The sequence below is a fragment of the Carassius carassius genome, chromosome 32, assembly GCF_963082965.1.
Source record: "Carassius carassius chromosome 32, fCarCar2.1, whole genome shotgun sequence".
NCBI classification, from domain to species: Eukaryota; Metazoa; Chordata; class Actinopteri; order Cypriniformes; family Cyprinidae; genus Carassius; species Carassius carassius.
This window is the reverse complement of record NC_081786.1, coordinates 21,573,829-21,586,942: the sequence shown is the minus strand read 5'-3', so window position 1 is coordinate 21,586,942 and position 13,114 is coordinate 21,573,829. Positions and strand designations below refer to the sequence as shown.

At 37.2% G+C, this 13,114-nt stretch overlaps 1 protein-coding gene across 1 annotated transcript; it reads right to left on the bottom strand.

The window, feature by feature from the left end:
* Nucleotides 1-2,682: 2,682 nt before the first annotated feature.
* Nucleotides 2,683-12,875, bottom strand: hhipl2 (HHIP-like 2). Its single transcript, XM_059521090.1, has 9 exons — nt 12,521-12,875; nt 9,397-10,049; nt 8,177-8,320; nt 7,726-8,057; nt 6,433-6,559; nt 6,103-6,248; nt 5,867-5,948; nt 4,888-4,970; nt 2,683-4,087 (listed from the first exon to the last, which is right to left on the bottom strand). The coding sequence occupies exons 1-9, from the start codon at nt 12,872-12,874 to the stop codon at nt 3,549-3,551; spliced, it is 2,460 nt and encodes an 819-aa protein (XP_059377073.1). The 5' UTR covers nt 12,875; the 3' UTR covers nt 2,683-3,548.
* Between the last annotated feature and the right edge of the window lie 239 nt (nt 12,876-13,114).

The following is a 13,114-nucleotide window of genomic DNA, read 5'->3' as shown; positions in this document are numbered from 1 at the left end:
GGTAGACAGAATACAGGTGCCTCTGTCAAAATCATTCCCAAATGTGATGACTGCCCTGTTTCAAATGTTAGGAAGCTACGGAATCTTCACAGGGCCAATGATTAAGCAAATGTCTGTTCACATTCACATTTCACAGGCCTTCACACATTCCTTGTTCAAGCTCTTGTTCTGTCCAGGCTGGACTATTGCAATGCTCTCTTGGCAGGTCTTCCAGTCAGTTCTATCAAACCTTTACAATTAATCCAGAACGCAGTCGAAAAGAATAAAAGAAAAGAAAAGTGAAAGTCATGACATTTTGTCAACCGAATTTGGTGCTCTGCATTTAACCCATCCAAGTGCAAACACACAGCAGTGAGTAGGGAACACACACACACGCACCGTGAACACACACCCAGATCAGTGGGCAGCTATTTGCTCCAACAACCAGGGAGCAATTGGGGATTCAGTGTCTTGCTCAAAGTCCCTTCAGCCATGGCTATTCACTCCCCCACCTACAACTCCTGCCAGCACTGAGACTCGAACCTGTGGGTTACAAGTCCGACTCTCTAACCATTAGGCCACATCTGCTCCCAAGCGTTAAAGGCATGTTCCACCTCGGTTCATCAGTTTGCACTAGCTCGCATAAAATTCAAGGCATTTAAGGCACAATATGTAGGTTTTTGCCGCTAGAAGGCGCATATTCAAAACAAACAAACAAAGTTGTAGTTTGATGACGCTGTCCTGAGTGTGTGGAATCATGGGAGTTGTCTTCTTCATCCCCACAGCCGACGCAATCCAACAGAACTCGGGCAGAAATCATGTTCATGGATAATCTAATGATTTATTAATGTCGAAGTATGAATCAGGGTGAGGCTGAATGCTGTCGAAGCGAAACAAGTTCGCTGAATGAACGTGACACATGGCTTAGCTTTTATTATGCCACTGTAGACCGCTTCCGCTCCTTCCGGTGTAAAGCAGTGCTGTTTTATCATACTATACATTTGAAAGTTCTGTTATATTGCTGTCTAATAAAATGCATAGCATATTAAAGCGTCTTTGGTGTTTCCATGTTTTCTACAAATCAAAACCGGAAATCGAGGTTGTATGATGTCATTGGCAGGTGACACAATGACAATTTGGTTTCACTCATTTAAACATTTTAGAAAACCTAGTCTAGATGACTGTTTACATGCGACGTGTTGGCAGTATAGTGGCCTGTATGATATTTGTTGGGGGGCATAATTTGGCTGTCCTTATACAGTAGACATCATTTTTGAGTGTAGACAGGTGCACATTATCTGATGATGCCACAGCACATACGTATATAGCAAACAACTTGTGTGATCTACCTTTAAATTCTTTAAGATTATCATAAAGATGAAGAAAACTACAAAATATGAGTACCCCGAGAGGCAACCTAATTAAGATACATGTTAGTACAAGCTTTGTGCTAAAAAATATAGACTAAAAAGACGTAAGAGTAGCAGAGGACCAGGTGAAAATATTTTCTTGTGTGCTTCAGGCACTCACTGTAACCAGTCGACACAACCTGGGGGCCCCTTTTAAAATACAAAGATCTTAAGTGCAAGAGTTGCACACAAGTGCTGTTTTTACCAGTCCGACCAGTCATCACCTTTGGGCAATCTCCTAGACAAGTCCTTAGGGTTTCTGTCAAACACATGTCGTGCGGTGGCTTTTTGAAACCTAGTTATTAGTTACTGCTTGCCATGAATACAAATAATCTAGTTCCAGCATGTCCTCAGAAGCATTCGTAATGGTATGCCCATAACCCGTGCTTTAATTACAGGATACAGTAAAGCTCTGTACGTGAGGCATTACAGGTATAAACATGATTATTTATTTTAAGTATTTGCCTACTTTTTTCTTCAACCAGCAACAAACATTTTGCCAAATTTTTTAAAAAATTTCCAAAGTAATGACCAGTATAGAATGAAAGAATAAACATTTTAATGATATGATATCAAACTTACTATAAGCATTGGGTAATTTTAGGCGTTTCAAACATTTTGATGTCCAGGACGCAAATATGATTCCCTATAGGGACCCCTTCTTAAAATACAAGGCACATTTTATTTCTTTTAAAGGGAACTTACTTTTTTTATCATATCATATTCAGATATAAATGTCCCATTTTACCATAAATACTTTGGTACCATACAGTTAAATTCTTAATCACCTATACATGCACAATTATAAGAATCCTCTATTGTGCAAACACTGCAAATAGAGTATTTAGGCAAATATGTGCATTTCTATAAAATTGTTGATACCAAATATGTAAGATGCATAGTTCAGATTGTCCATGGAATGAATGGCTTCTGCTTTCATGCTGTGATGAAGCTTACCTGAACGCAAAATAAAGAAGAGCCTGTTGGCTGAAAATAATAAGGATCCTGAATGATGTATTGTTTTTTGCTTTGACAGGACGTTGTTAGGTAAATGCTGGCAGATTGCAATAACTTGCTTAGAGTTTTTGACATACTACACAGTAGTGATGACTTTAGAGATAACACCTTTTATGTTGCAGAAGTAAAATGTATTGAAAATATATATTCTTTTTCATGAACCATTCTTATTAAACATTGTAAAAAAAAAAGTGTTTAAAAATATTTTTTCCTTGGCACTTTATGGGTGACTTTATCATGAAAAAAGGGCAAATCGTGTTCACTTAGAAGTGTTTTATTAAATGTTTTGTGGAATAACAGCAAAAGCTCTGTTGTTTAGCATTAAAAGTTGTACCATTTTCAAATTCCATTTTACTTTTGGATTAATATGCAAAATGTGCATGTACAATAGCAAAAGTAAAAAAAAAAAAAAATGATACAGTAAAATTCTAAAGACCTGTTCAGTAATTGTGGTTCCCCTTAAATCTTCAATCACAAAACGACTTTTGTAGTTGACCTAGTGCTACAAACACCAAGGGTGTAGTAAGCAATACCTCATTTAAACCCTCATACAGACTTGGATCTGCATTAAAAATAATTTTATTGTAAGCAAGACAAAATACTTTACTGAATAAACCATTTTTACTTGCACCAAGAAAGACTTGGTATATATAAGTTTGCTTTTTGCCTGTGTCAATTAAAGCAAAAGCAGTGCCACTTTGGCTTTACATTTCAAAAATGTGCATTTTGGACTTTCTTAGGTATGTCATAAAATTAGCACATTTTATAGTTCAATGTATTTTAGTTTCAAAGAGTTATGTTTAAGAAAGTCTTTTAAAAGCATTTTTGCTTTTTGCATTTTTTTTATTTTTTATTTCTCCTTTTAATTTTAGTTTTGGTTTAAAATAAAGATCGTCGCCCCAAACTAATTACTTCACCACATTCCAGAAATAAGTCCAACATTTGAAGAATGCTTCTGTGTTGCATGCTAAACAAAATCCTGTTGGCGCAGGACTGTTGTGGTTTTCTCTATGGTCTTTCATATCACACATCAGACTGACCTCAGAACTGCAATTCAACTGATACATTGTTTGAACAGGATCTCTTTGAATTCTCTTTATTGCTCTACATTACTACCATCTAATTACTACACACACGCATTGCTTATTTAAACAGTTTTTTCTTTTTTGTGAAAGTGATATTTTTAGTCTTTTTTCTGTTGTCTTGATTCTTTTTAGAAACAGTCACCTTAGGTTTGTTCTTCACGGGTTTCTTCACCTCTTTTTTAGTCTTTTGAGTCTTTTGTAGCCAGACCTTGGGCTTTGTCACATCTTTAGGTTTTGTTGGTTTGAGAGGTTTGGTTTTCTTTTTTTTCGGAGCACTTTTTATGGGCAGTTTGGGATTGAGAGATGACTTTCCTGCTTGCTTGTCCTTTTTGGTTTGTAACAATGACTTCTTGTTAGGAGGAACCTTCTTTAGTGTTTTTGTGCTTGTGTTTATTTGCTTCTCATTTGCCTGAGTCGTCTTCTTTAACTTTTCTTGGCTCAACTTTGCTGTAGTGGTTTTGGCCGGAATTTTTTTCTTCGGTCCAGATGTGGTGGGTTTGGCCCTTGTGGGCTGGCGTGTGCCTGGTGGTTTAGTGGGGAGTAAGATCTTTTCCAGTGGTGATCTTGTAGGTGTTTCACTTATGTCAAGCACAGTCACTAAAAAAATAAAAAATAAAAAATGTATATCTATGTATGATATACTAATGTATGTCTGACCCTGGACCACAAAACGTAAGTGTCTTAAGTGTCAATTTTTAGAAATTCACCATCTAAAAGCTGAATAAATAAGCTTTCCATTGATGTATGTTTACTAGGATAGGAAAATATTTGGCCGAGATGCAACTATTTTAAAATAATAAAATAAAAATAAAAATATTGAGAAACTCACCTTTGAAGTTGTCCAAATGAATTCTTAGCAATGCATATTACTAATCAAAAATTACGTTTTTATATATTTAAGGTAGAAAATTTACAAAATATCTTCATGGAACATGATCTTTACTTAATATCCTAATGATTTTTCACATAAAAGAAAAATCTATAATTTTGATCCATACAGTGTTTTTTTGGCTATTGCTACATATATACCCCTGTGACTTAAGACTGGTTTTGTGCTCCAGGGTCTCTCTCTCACACACACACACACACACACACACACACACACACACACACACACAAACAAATATATATATATATATATATATATATATATATATATATATATATATATATATATATAGTCTTCGGGCAATTCTGATACGTAATGCAATTGATTTTCTTTGGTAATCTTAAAAAAATAAAGATAAATAAAGAATAGAAAATTCCACTAAAAATTACAAAGAAATAGCAAGTAACTGAATTATATGTGAACTTTTGAAATAGACCAACTGAAGTACTATTTTCTTGTAAAATGTATTCCATTTTTGTTTTCTCTTTAGGATGTAAAATATTCTTACATTCTCTAGGTGTGAATGGCACTTTCTTCCCTCTGACCTTTACAGGAAGTGGCTTGTATTTGCATTTTCCTGGAGGTGCCCTCCTGTGAATAGAGACAGACAGAGGAAATAACTTCATTAACCTAAAAAATTTAGGACTCATTTAGTGTCATGAGGTAAAAAATTTATTTAAAATGGCATCATAATTATTTCAGTATAAATGTATATACAAGGCTGTGTGTGTTTGTGAGGGCAATGACCTTCTACTGCTCCTATTAGTATTGAATCACTATCCCCCCCCCCCTCACTTAGCTATTTAAGGAGGGATAAAGAATACAGAACAGCTGGGACTAATGTATGGTATTTCTATTAGTGAGTGATTTCAGATGTGCTGATAATCTCCAGTAGTCTTGCTGATTCCAACAGGACGACTCTTGATTTCTCTATTGGTTGATTGTTTAAAACATCCGAAAGATTATGTTTGGATTTTTTATATTGTTATTTCAGTCTCTATTTAAGTCATTAATTCATCCTTTACTAGATTCAACGTATTTTAAAGGCACTGTAATAAAATAAAATATAGTAAAATCGACATTTTAATATATCTGACCCCCTATCACACAAAATAAAATGAACAAATCTTTGAGTTATTGCTGATAAGTATTTATGATCTGTGGTAGATAGCAGATTTCCAGAAGTCTGGATGGAAACCATTTGGTGGAAGCATGTGCAACAGATTCCAAGATTCCAAAGGAATATACTGTAGAACTGACACGTCCTGTAGTCCTTCTGTCTCCCAGCATGATGTCTTAACTGACACTTATCCATTACATTTTAAGAACTCTTTTTTTTTTATAGGGAATTTAAATATACTTGGTTATACCGTATAGACAGATTAGGCAAAAAACATTTGCCATCTCATTTTTACGGTACTACACGTGTGTGCATATTAAGACTGTTTGAGAAGAAAATGTATCCAAATGTAGCAAAATATACCTACCTGGATGGATCCATGAATTTGTAGAGCGTGCCAAAGGGAGACATTGCACTTGGGTAGGAGGTCGCCAAAAAATAAAGTTCTCCTTCAGGAAAAAATAAAATTATATATATATATATATATATATATATATATATATATATATATATATATATATATATATATAGTATGAATATTTTTCAGTCAAATTTGCATTTATATGTATATTGTGCCTTATAGTGTACTGTGCACAAACCCACCCGCTTCATCCTCTGCAAATGAGATGATGAACTTGTGGTGATGATTTATAAGGCCGGGAAAAGAGCAGGTTTTAGTGTCACCCATGCACACATTCTTTTCCTTCCAAATCCCAGATTTCTTATCCTCCTCCAGAGCCATCAATCGTCTGAATAGTAAAGAAAGCTTGAATTGTTATTGTTTCCAGACATATTTTAAGAAAAAAGTAGTGACCGATTGACCTAAAAATGACTCTCATGAGCTGTAAATTTTATAGCTCTCATTGAGAGTTGATTGGGCATGAAAGACAGTTATATTTAGTTGTTAAAAAATGAAAGAGAGTTGGTCCTTACCCACTCATAAAGTCTCCAAAAATATAAAGACCATTGAGGTTTGGTGATTCGCATCCTCTGTACACGTAACCTCCAGTTACGGATTTCCCAACATGGTGTCCATAGGCAAATATTGGCAGAATGTCATCTATAAAAACAACAAATGTTTTTGTGTAATTTAAACAATGTGTATACAGAAATTAGAGTTTGTTCATTAAATAAAATTTAAGTTTAGCAGTTTCTTTACATTTCATCCTAAAAGAACCATCTGTTATCAGTTTCTCACCCCTTGTGTTTCTCTCATCCTAAATTATTCTCCTTCTTTAATTAAAATTCAACATTGTTTTATGAATCCAGAATGACCAATTCCTACATATTAAGATACTGGCAAGCTCTAAAAAGGACAGAAAAATCATAAATGTGATTCATGTAACTTGTGCGTTATATTCTAAGTCTTACTGTAGCTTTACTCTATCTTTGTCTGAGGAAAAGACAAAAACTTAAGCCATTATTACACTGAATTTACATTTAGTCATTTAGCAGACACCTTTATTTAAAGTGACTGACAGATGAGGACTATGGAAGCAATCAAAAACAACAAAAAGGCAATGATACGCAAGTGCTATAACAAGTCTCAGTTAGCTTAACGCAGTTCACGTAGCAAGGTTTTTTTTTTTTTATTATATGGTAAATAAAAAGAAACCAGATAGAATAGAAAAATAATAGAGCAAACTAGTGTTAGAGGCCTTTTTTGCTTTTATTTATTTATTTATTTTAAATGTAGGCTCATTGCATTGTCACCAAATGTTATTGTTTCTTCTGTGTCATGTGACCAATTGCAAATTAGCTAGATTCAAAAATGCTAAATTAAATAAGATCAGAGAGCTATGCAGAGGAAAAGATTACTAATGTATATATAGATTTTCTCAAACAAATCTATCATAGGAATTAAGAAAACCTGAAATCAAAAATCTATTAAAATTTTAAATTCCTTTTTTATATCATGTTTTTTTCTCATTTGGGAGATTGGCAGTGTAAATCATCAACTTTTTTAATATGAAAAACACAAGCTGCTCAAAAATGACATGGGAGTAAATAATGCCTTTTTAAAGTAACTATTCATTAAAGATCATTTGAAATGCTCAAAATGCTCAATCTCCAGAAATCAGGAGCACAAATTTATTGACTGGCCAGTGGTATGAAGTTCTCCAGTGACCAGTTTCATTGAGCAGTAAAAATTTCTGGAATGCTCCATTTGATCTGTCATTTTCTCTGACCCAAATGTGCATGTCATTATTCTACGGTCCAGCTCACCTAGAGAAGAGTTCTGGCATAATTTCATATCAAAGCATTCAAAGCCTTCTTTGGCTCTCCATCCATAGTTTCCTCCTTTCACAATGACGTCAACCTCCTCATATCGATTTTGACCCACATCACCGCAGAATATTCTCCCTCTCCCGTAATCAGTGAGTGGATCCCCTCGATCCACCGAGCAGCGCCACATATTCCTCACACCGTAGGCATAGACCTCTGGCTTTGCATTAGGCTCTCCAAGAAAGGGATTGTCTGGAGGAATCTTATAGGGTTTCCCATCTATACTGCTACCATCCACATCAATCCGAAGCACTTTTCCTAACAATGCTGATCTGAAACATATTTGCATAGCAGGTAAAGCTTTTGTGATAAAACTGTCTAAGAGGGAGTTACTGGAGTTTTATCAAAGCACTATGCATGATTTGTGACACTCATAAGGAACTGTCCTTACCTGTTTTGGGAATTTCCAAACTTTCCAAAAGGGTCTCCTGCTTTTCCACCATCCCCTGTAAAGATGTACAGATATCCGTCTAGACCAAACAGAAGCTGCCCACCATTATGGTTTGCTGCAGGCTCCTCAATCTCAAGAAGAACTCTGTGGATACAGATTTGTAAATGAAGAAATTGAGGAGGAAACACATAAAACAGCCTACTATTCAAAACCATAAAAGCACCATTACAAAGTGAGTACCACAATAACCAAAATGTTCCAAGTCAAATGATGGCTTTGTGTAAAGAACAGTTGGTTTTCTCTGAAATCAACTATGGCGTGAGTTTGGACTTCAATAACATTTGGTCATGAGACTCCAAAAAAACAGTGATGTTTGATAATGCAATTAAAGCTCTCTACACACTGCCCGATTTTAGCAATCCTATAACATCATTGCAGATCATAGTGTGACATGGATCTAATAAACTTGGGTAGAGACATCCATGTAGACTGTAAGATGATGACACCTATTGAGTCATACAGTATGTTACGATGAATGTTCCTATAGAAGAATAAAACGTCATCAGCATCCACTAGCTGGAAACAAAAAGAGCATGATGAATCACACTTTGGAAATTGATTTTATGTGTGCAGAAAAAAGTGGAAGCAGCAAAAGAGGAAGGGATAAAGCTTGAGGAAAGTAATTTTAAGTCTAAGCGCCATGTCGCATTGATTTCATGTGGTCAGTAAACATGGGTTGTATCAGCAAACACACTGTGCGATGAGCATGCCGAATTTCTGACACTGTTAGAAAATTATCATAGAGTCTATCTTTGGTCGCAAGACCGTGAGAACGGCTGTCTTTGAACCTCTCTCACTGTACGACACAAGACCACCGATTATGAGCTAGGAATCACAGAAATTGCCACAATTGTTTCATGATGCCAATCCTTCGTCTGGGAAAGCCGAAAATCATGCAGTGTGTCTCAGGTTTTACTTGCAGCTTGACAAGACATATCCTGAAATCTAAAGCATTTTTGGGACTTGACCGATATGTTGACAATGATATTTTTATGCAATTTTAAGACGCAAGAATCTTTTTAGTTTCACAGAAAAAAATAACAATGTGTGCGTATGGAACGGGGAGAAGATTAGAGATTTTTTATTTTTAGGTGAACTATTTCTTTAACACATATATTTTTGACAACACGTGCACAACAAAGTAGATCAAACCTATTAACCTCTCTGAGTGGGGGTCTGCCACGTTCATGTCATGAGCCGAGACCTTCATCTCGCTGATGCGTATTTTCTCCAGCTTGCCATTGATCAAAATAGAGTAGTAGATGAAGAAGCGGCCATTGTTTCGGTACTTTGGATGGAAGGCGAGACCCAGGAAACCTCTTTCATCTCCCAGCCACTGTGTGGTCAACACCTCCCCGCTAATGTCCAGGAAGGGCTGCTCTAAGCGGCTGCCATCTTTCAGATACACCCATACGAAGCCAATCTGCTCTGCCACGAACATGCGGTGGGTATCATCTCCGCTGTGGACCATCAGCACAGGGTTCCTCAGCCCATTGGCCACTTCTGTCAAGCACAGCTGCAGGCAGCCTTTGGTGTCCTCCACCACCTTGCCCAGATTGCTGTACAGGTCATTGTTCCCCAGGACGTTGGGATAGCAGTAGTCCTGGTCAGGGAGGTTAATGAGGTTGCAGAAATGAGAGCGGTCCTTCTCGCACATCTCCAGCAGTGTCTGGCTGTTGGTTAGATACTTTACCACAGAATGGCACTTGATGTGAAATTCTGAGCAGTAAGCGAAGCACAGTCCTGGTAAGTGACGCACTGGAGTGTATGGGTCTTCAGCATCAAACAAGTGTGCGGCATATGGAGAACATTCCTGCAAATGAACAATACAAGTCTTACAATTAACTGCATTTCTGAAGCTAACTGGTTTAAATCAAACATCCCCACTCACAAGTCTCTGATATTCTAGTCTATAACGACGCCCAGTTCTGTTCCTGGAGATCTACCCTACTGTAGAACAGTCCCAGCCAGTGTTGTAGTATTCAAGGACTTCTTGACTCCAAAAACATTTTCGTGGAGCATCTGGAGTCTGAGTCAAGACCGAGTCCAGGCTTGAGTACTACAACACTGTATACTACCAACCACAACACTGTGTGTGTGCTGCAGAGATTCATGTAACACTGATGCAAAACCAGTCTTCATCACCCCAAGGAAAAGCATATTTATAGTGTCTGAATCGTTCAGACTAGGATTGGACAACCTGAGGTTTCTTTCCTGCAGAGTATAGCTCTAGCCCTCATTAAACCTTCAAGTAAACCCCAAGACTTGATTACAGGTAGCTTGTTAAGGTGTGTTTTATTAGTTTGGAGCTAAACTCCTGCAAAGCAGGAAAATGGATCTCAAGGGCCAGATTTGCCAATCCCCAAAGCAATGCAAATGCAGTCCCGCCACTTTTATATTTTAGTCTTTAGCTTACTGCCACTTTTTTGTGTGTACCAGCATTTCTGACATGTTGCCAGTACTCAGAGTCAAAGCATCACTGTCTGGGTGATTAGAAATGACACTATAAGGCCCTCTACAAGAACGCAGTTATTTTTAAAACTGCAGCTTTTTCTATGCGGTTTGGCCATTCATCCACACACAAACGCATCACCAAGTCACTAAAACATTTTTGAAAATGCCCTCCAGGGTGATGATTTTCAAAAACTATGGTTGCAGTGTTATCGTGTAGACAGAGAACGTCTCAGGTTACGAATGTAACCATGGATCTCTGAGTAGGGAACAAGACACTGCATCCTCTAGGGGTCTCTATGGTGAACACCTCGTCGTGATCCGTGTCTGAAGCATACATTGAAAAAACACCAACGAGATGGCCGGCGACAGCCCCTGACGTCACTACCGGCGCGACTATGGATAAATAGGCACCAGGAAAACGCTTCATTCACTAATTCGTCTGAAGCTTGAGTCCGAAGCCAGGCAGGGATCTAGTAGAACCCAGCAGAGCACTAACTTCAGTATCAGAAAGTGAATGAATGCAAGTGGTGTTAGTCTACCTCAGGGCCAAGTCCCTACTGTAACACTGTTGGCACGGGTTGTTTTTCAAGTCCGCAGGTTGAAGCTACCCCAATAACATGATATTTAGCTGCTGGAATGAAAAGTTTACACAGGGAATCCAGCTGAAAAACATGTATTTTACCTCCCGGATTTTTTGAGTAGTTTTGAGTAGCAATTGGGTGGGTTTTGTTGTGAAAACTTGGCAATCTTGCGGGACAGTGGGTGGGTTGATGTACAGGCACTTCTTCTTTTCCGCTTCAAGAGCTGGCTTCAGCCCTAATTAAACACATCTGAATCAGCTAATGAAGGTCTTCAGACTCACTTCAGACATCCTTGCTCTTTGGGTCTATAATTCGACTCAGACTCTCATATGACTTTCTCTCCGACTCTGACTCAACCTTTTCAGATCTGACCTGAACTCTGACTTGAATTAGCGGGTCTGGACTAACAATACTAGTTCTGACCCTGCGTCACCTGTTTGTAATTATCAAGTGTTCCTGAAGAACTTACTTGGTTCAGGTGTGTTTAAATATGACTGGAGCGGAACTTTCCAAGAAGGTATGACTCCAAGTGCAGAATTAGGGACCCCTGTCCTTTAATATGCATCTGGTTCATCCTTAAATGTAAGTTACTTAATCTCCCCCAGTGAAAACTACATGTAAAATCACTACAAAATGTAACGGTACAACTTTTAAAAGAACCTGTTCTGAGATATCATTAATCTGCAGCACAAACACACTATATAATCTTTAGATCTGGAGTTTGTTTTTTAAAAGCTCTCACATCATCTAATAATCTAATGTACGTGCAAATAAGACTGACGAATATCTTACCACTAATAAAATAATACACTGTGAATTTTTGCAAATGTATTTACATCAGAGAATGACAGCTACTGAGAAAAACAGAAATCATTTAAGCATTTAAATGTATTAAAACATCAGACATATAGACTACACTCTATTCTGCTGTCAAAAGCAAACTGCCCAAAAATATTACTAAAAATAAATAAATACTAATTACATCCTTTCCATTTTAGATATGGTATTAAGCTGTTTAATGTAAGAGAACAAGGGGCATATGCAGGATAATAAGTTTATAAAATACAAAGTTATTCAGGGGACTAATTGTTCAAGTTGTTCTGTAATATTATAATATAAATATGAAAGTGAAAATATGAAACTTCTCAGATACCTTCTAACATATTTCAAACATTTCAAAAACAAACTTGTTAAAAAAAATGCAGTTTACTACAAACACATTTATTTGTTAATAAAGGATCATACATACCTGACACATAATATCTTTTACCAAATCAGCGCACACTGCATATGCCTCATCACCAATCAGGTCCATTATATCCCAGTATCTCATTGCAATACTGTTGTCTGCTTTTTGGTCACAGCAACCAAACTTCTCATAGTGCCTGCAAAACTCAAGGTGGTAAGGGGGTTTAAAAGGTGGCTGGTAGTCCAGACACTGAGGATGTGCCGAAGTATGTTTCAAATAAGAGAAGAAAATGATTATTATGAGGAATCTGAAGGGTCCTTGGAGCCATTCGGTCCTCTTGTTCAGGAATCTATCCTCAGGGCATTTTGCACGATGATAACTGAGTGAATCCGGCTCTCTCGGCATTTTTGCCATGTGCCTAAGCGTGAAAGAGTGTGTTTGCTATTAAACGTGTGTGTACCGTCTGGTTAAGCAAGCATACGCTGTGAGTGCGTGCTTGCGCTCGTGCGCGCGTTTGCCCCACTCTTCATTTATTGAGCGCGTTTGTCATTTGATAACAGGATACCATGTACTTGCCGTATATGAAAATATAGCGATGTTAAATTAATACTGTACATAAAGCTATCATATTTTTGTTTAATAATTGGTTGAATA

What these genes read in the sequence shown, in the direction of transcription:
- hhipl2 (XM_059521090.1), bottom strand. Translation starts at nt 12,874, where the DNA reads ATGGCAAAAATGCCGAGAGAGCCGGATTCACTCAGTTATCATCGTGCA. An exon ending in ATGCCAGAACTCTTCTCTAG is followed by an intron (nt 6,560 to 7,725) that starts GTGAGCTGGACC and finishes TTGTTTTTATAG; the next exon opens with ATGACATTCTGCCAATATTT. An exon ending in ATTTGCAGAGGATGAAGCGG is followed by an intron (nt 5,949 to 6,102) that starts GTGGGTTTGTGC and finishes TTTTTCCTGAAG; the next exon opens with GAGAACTTTATTTTTTGGCG.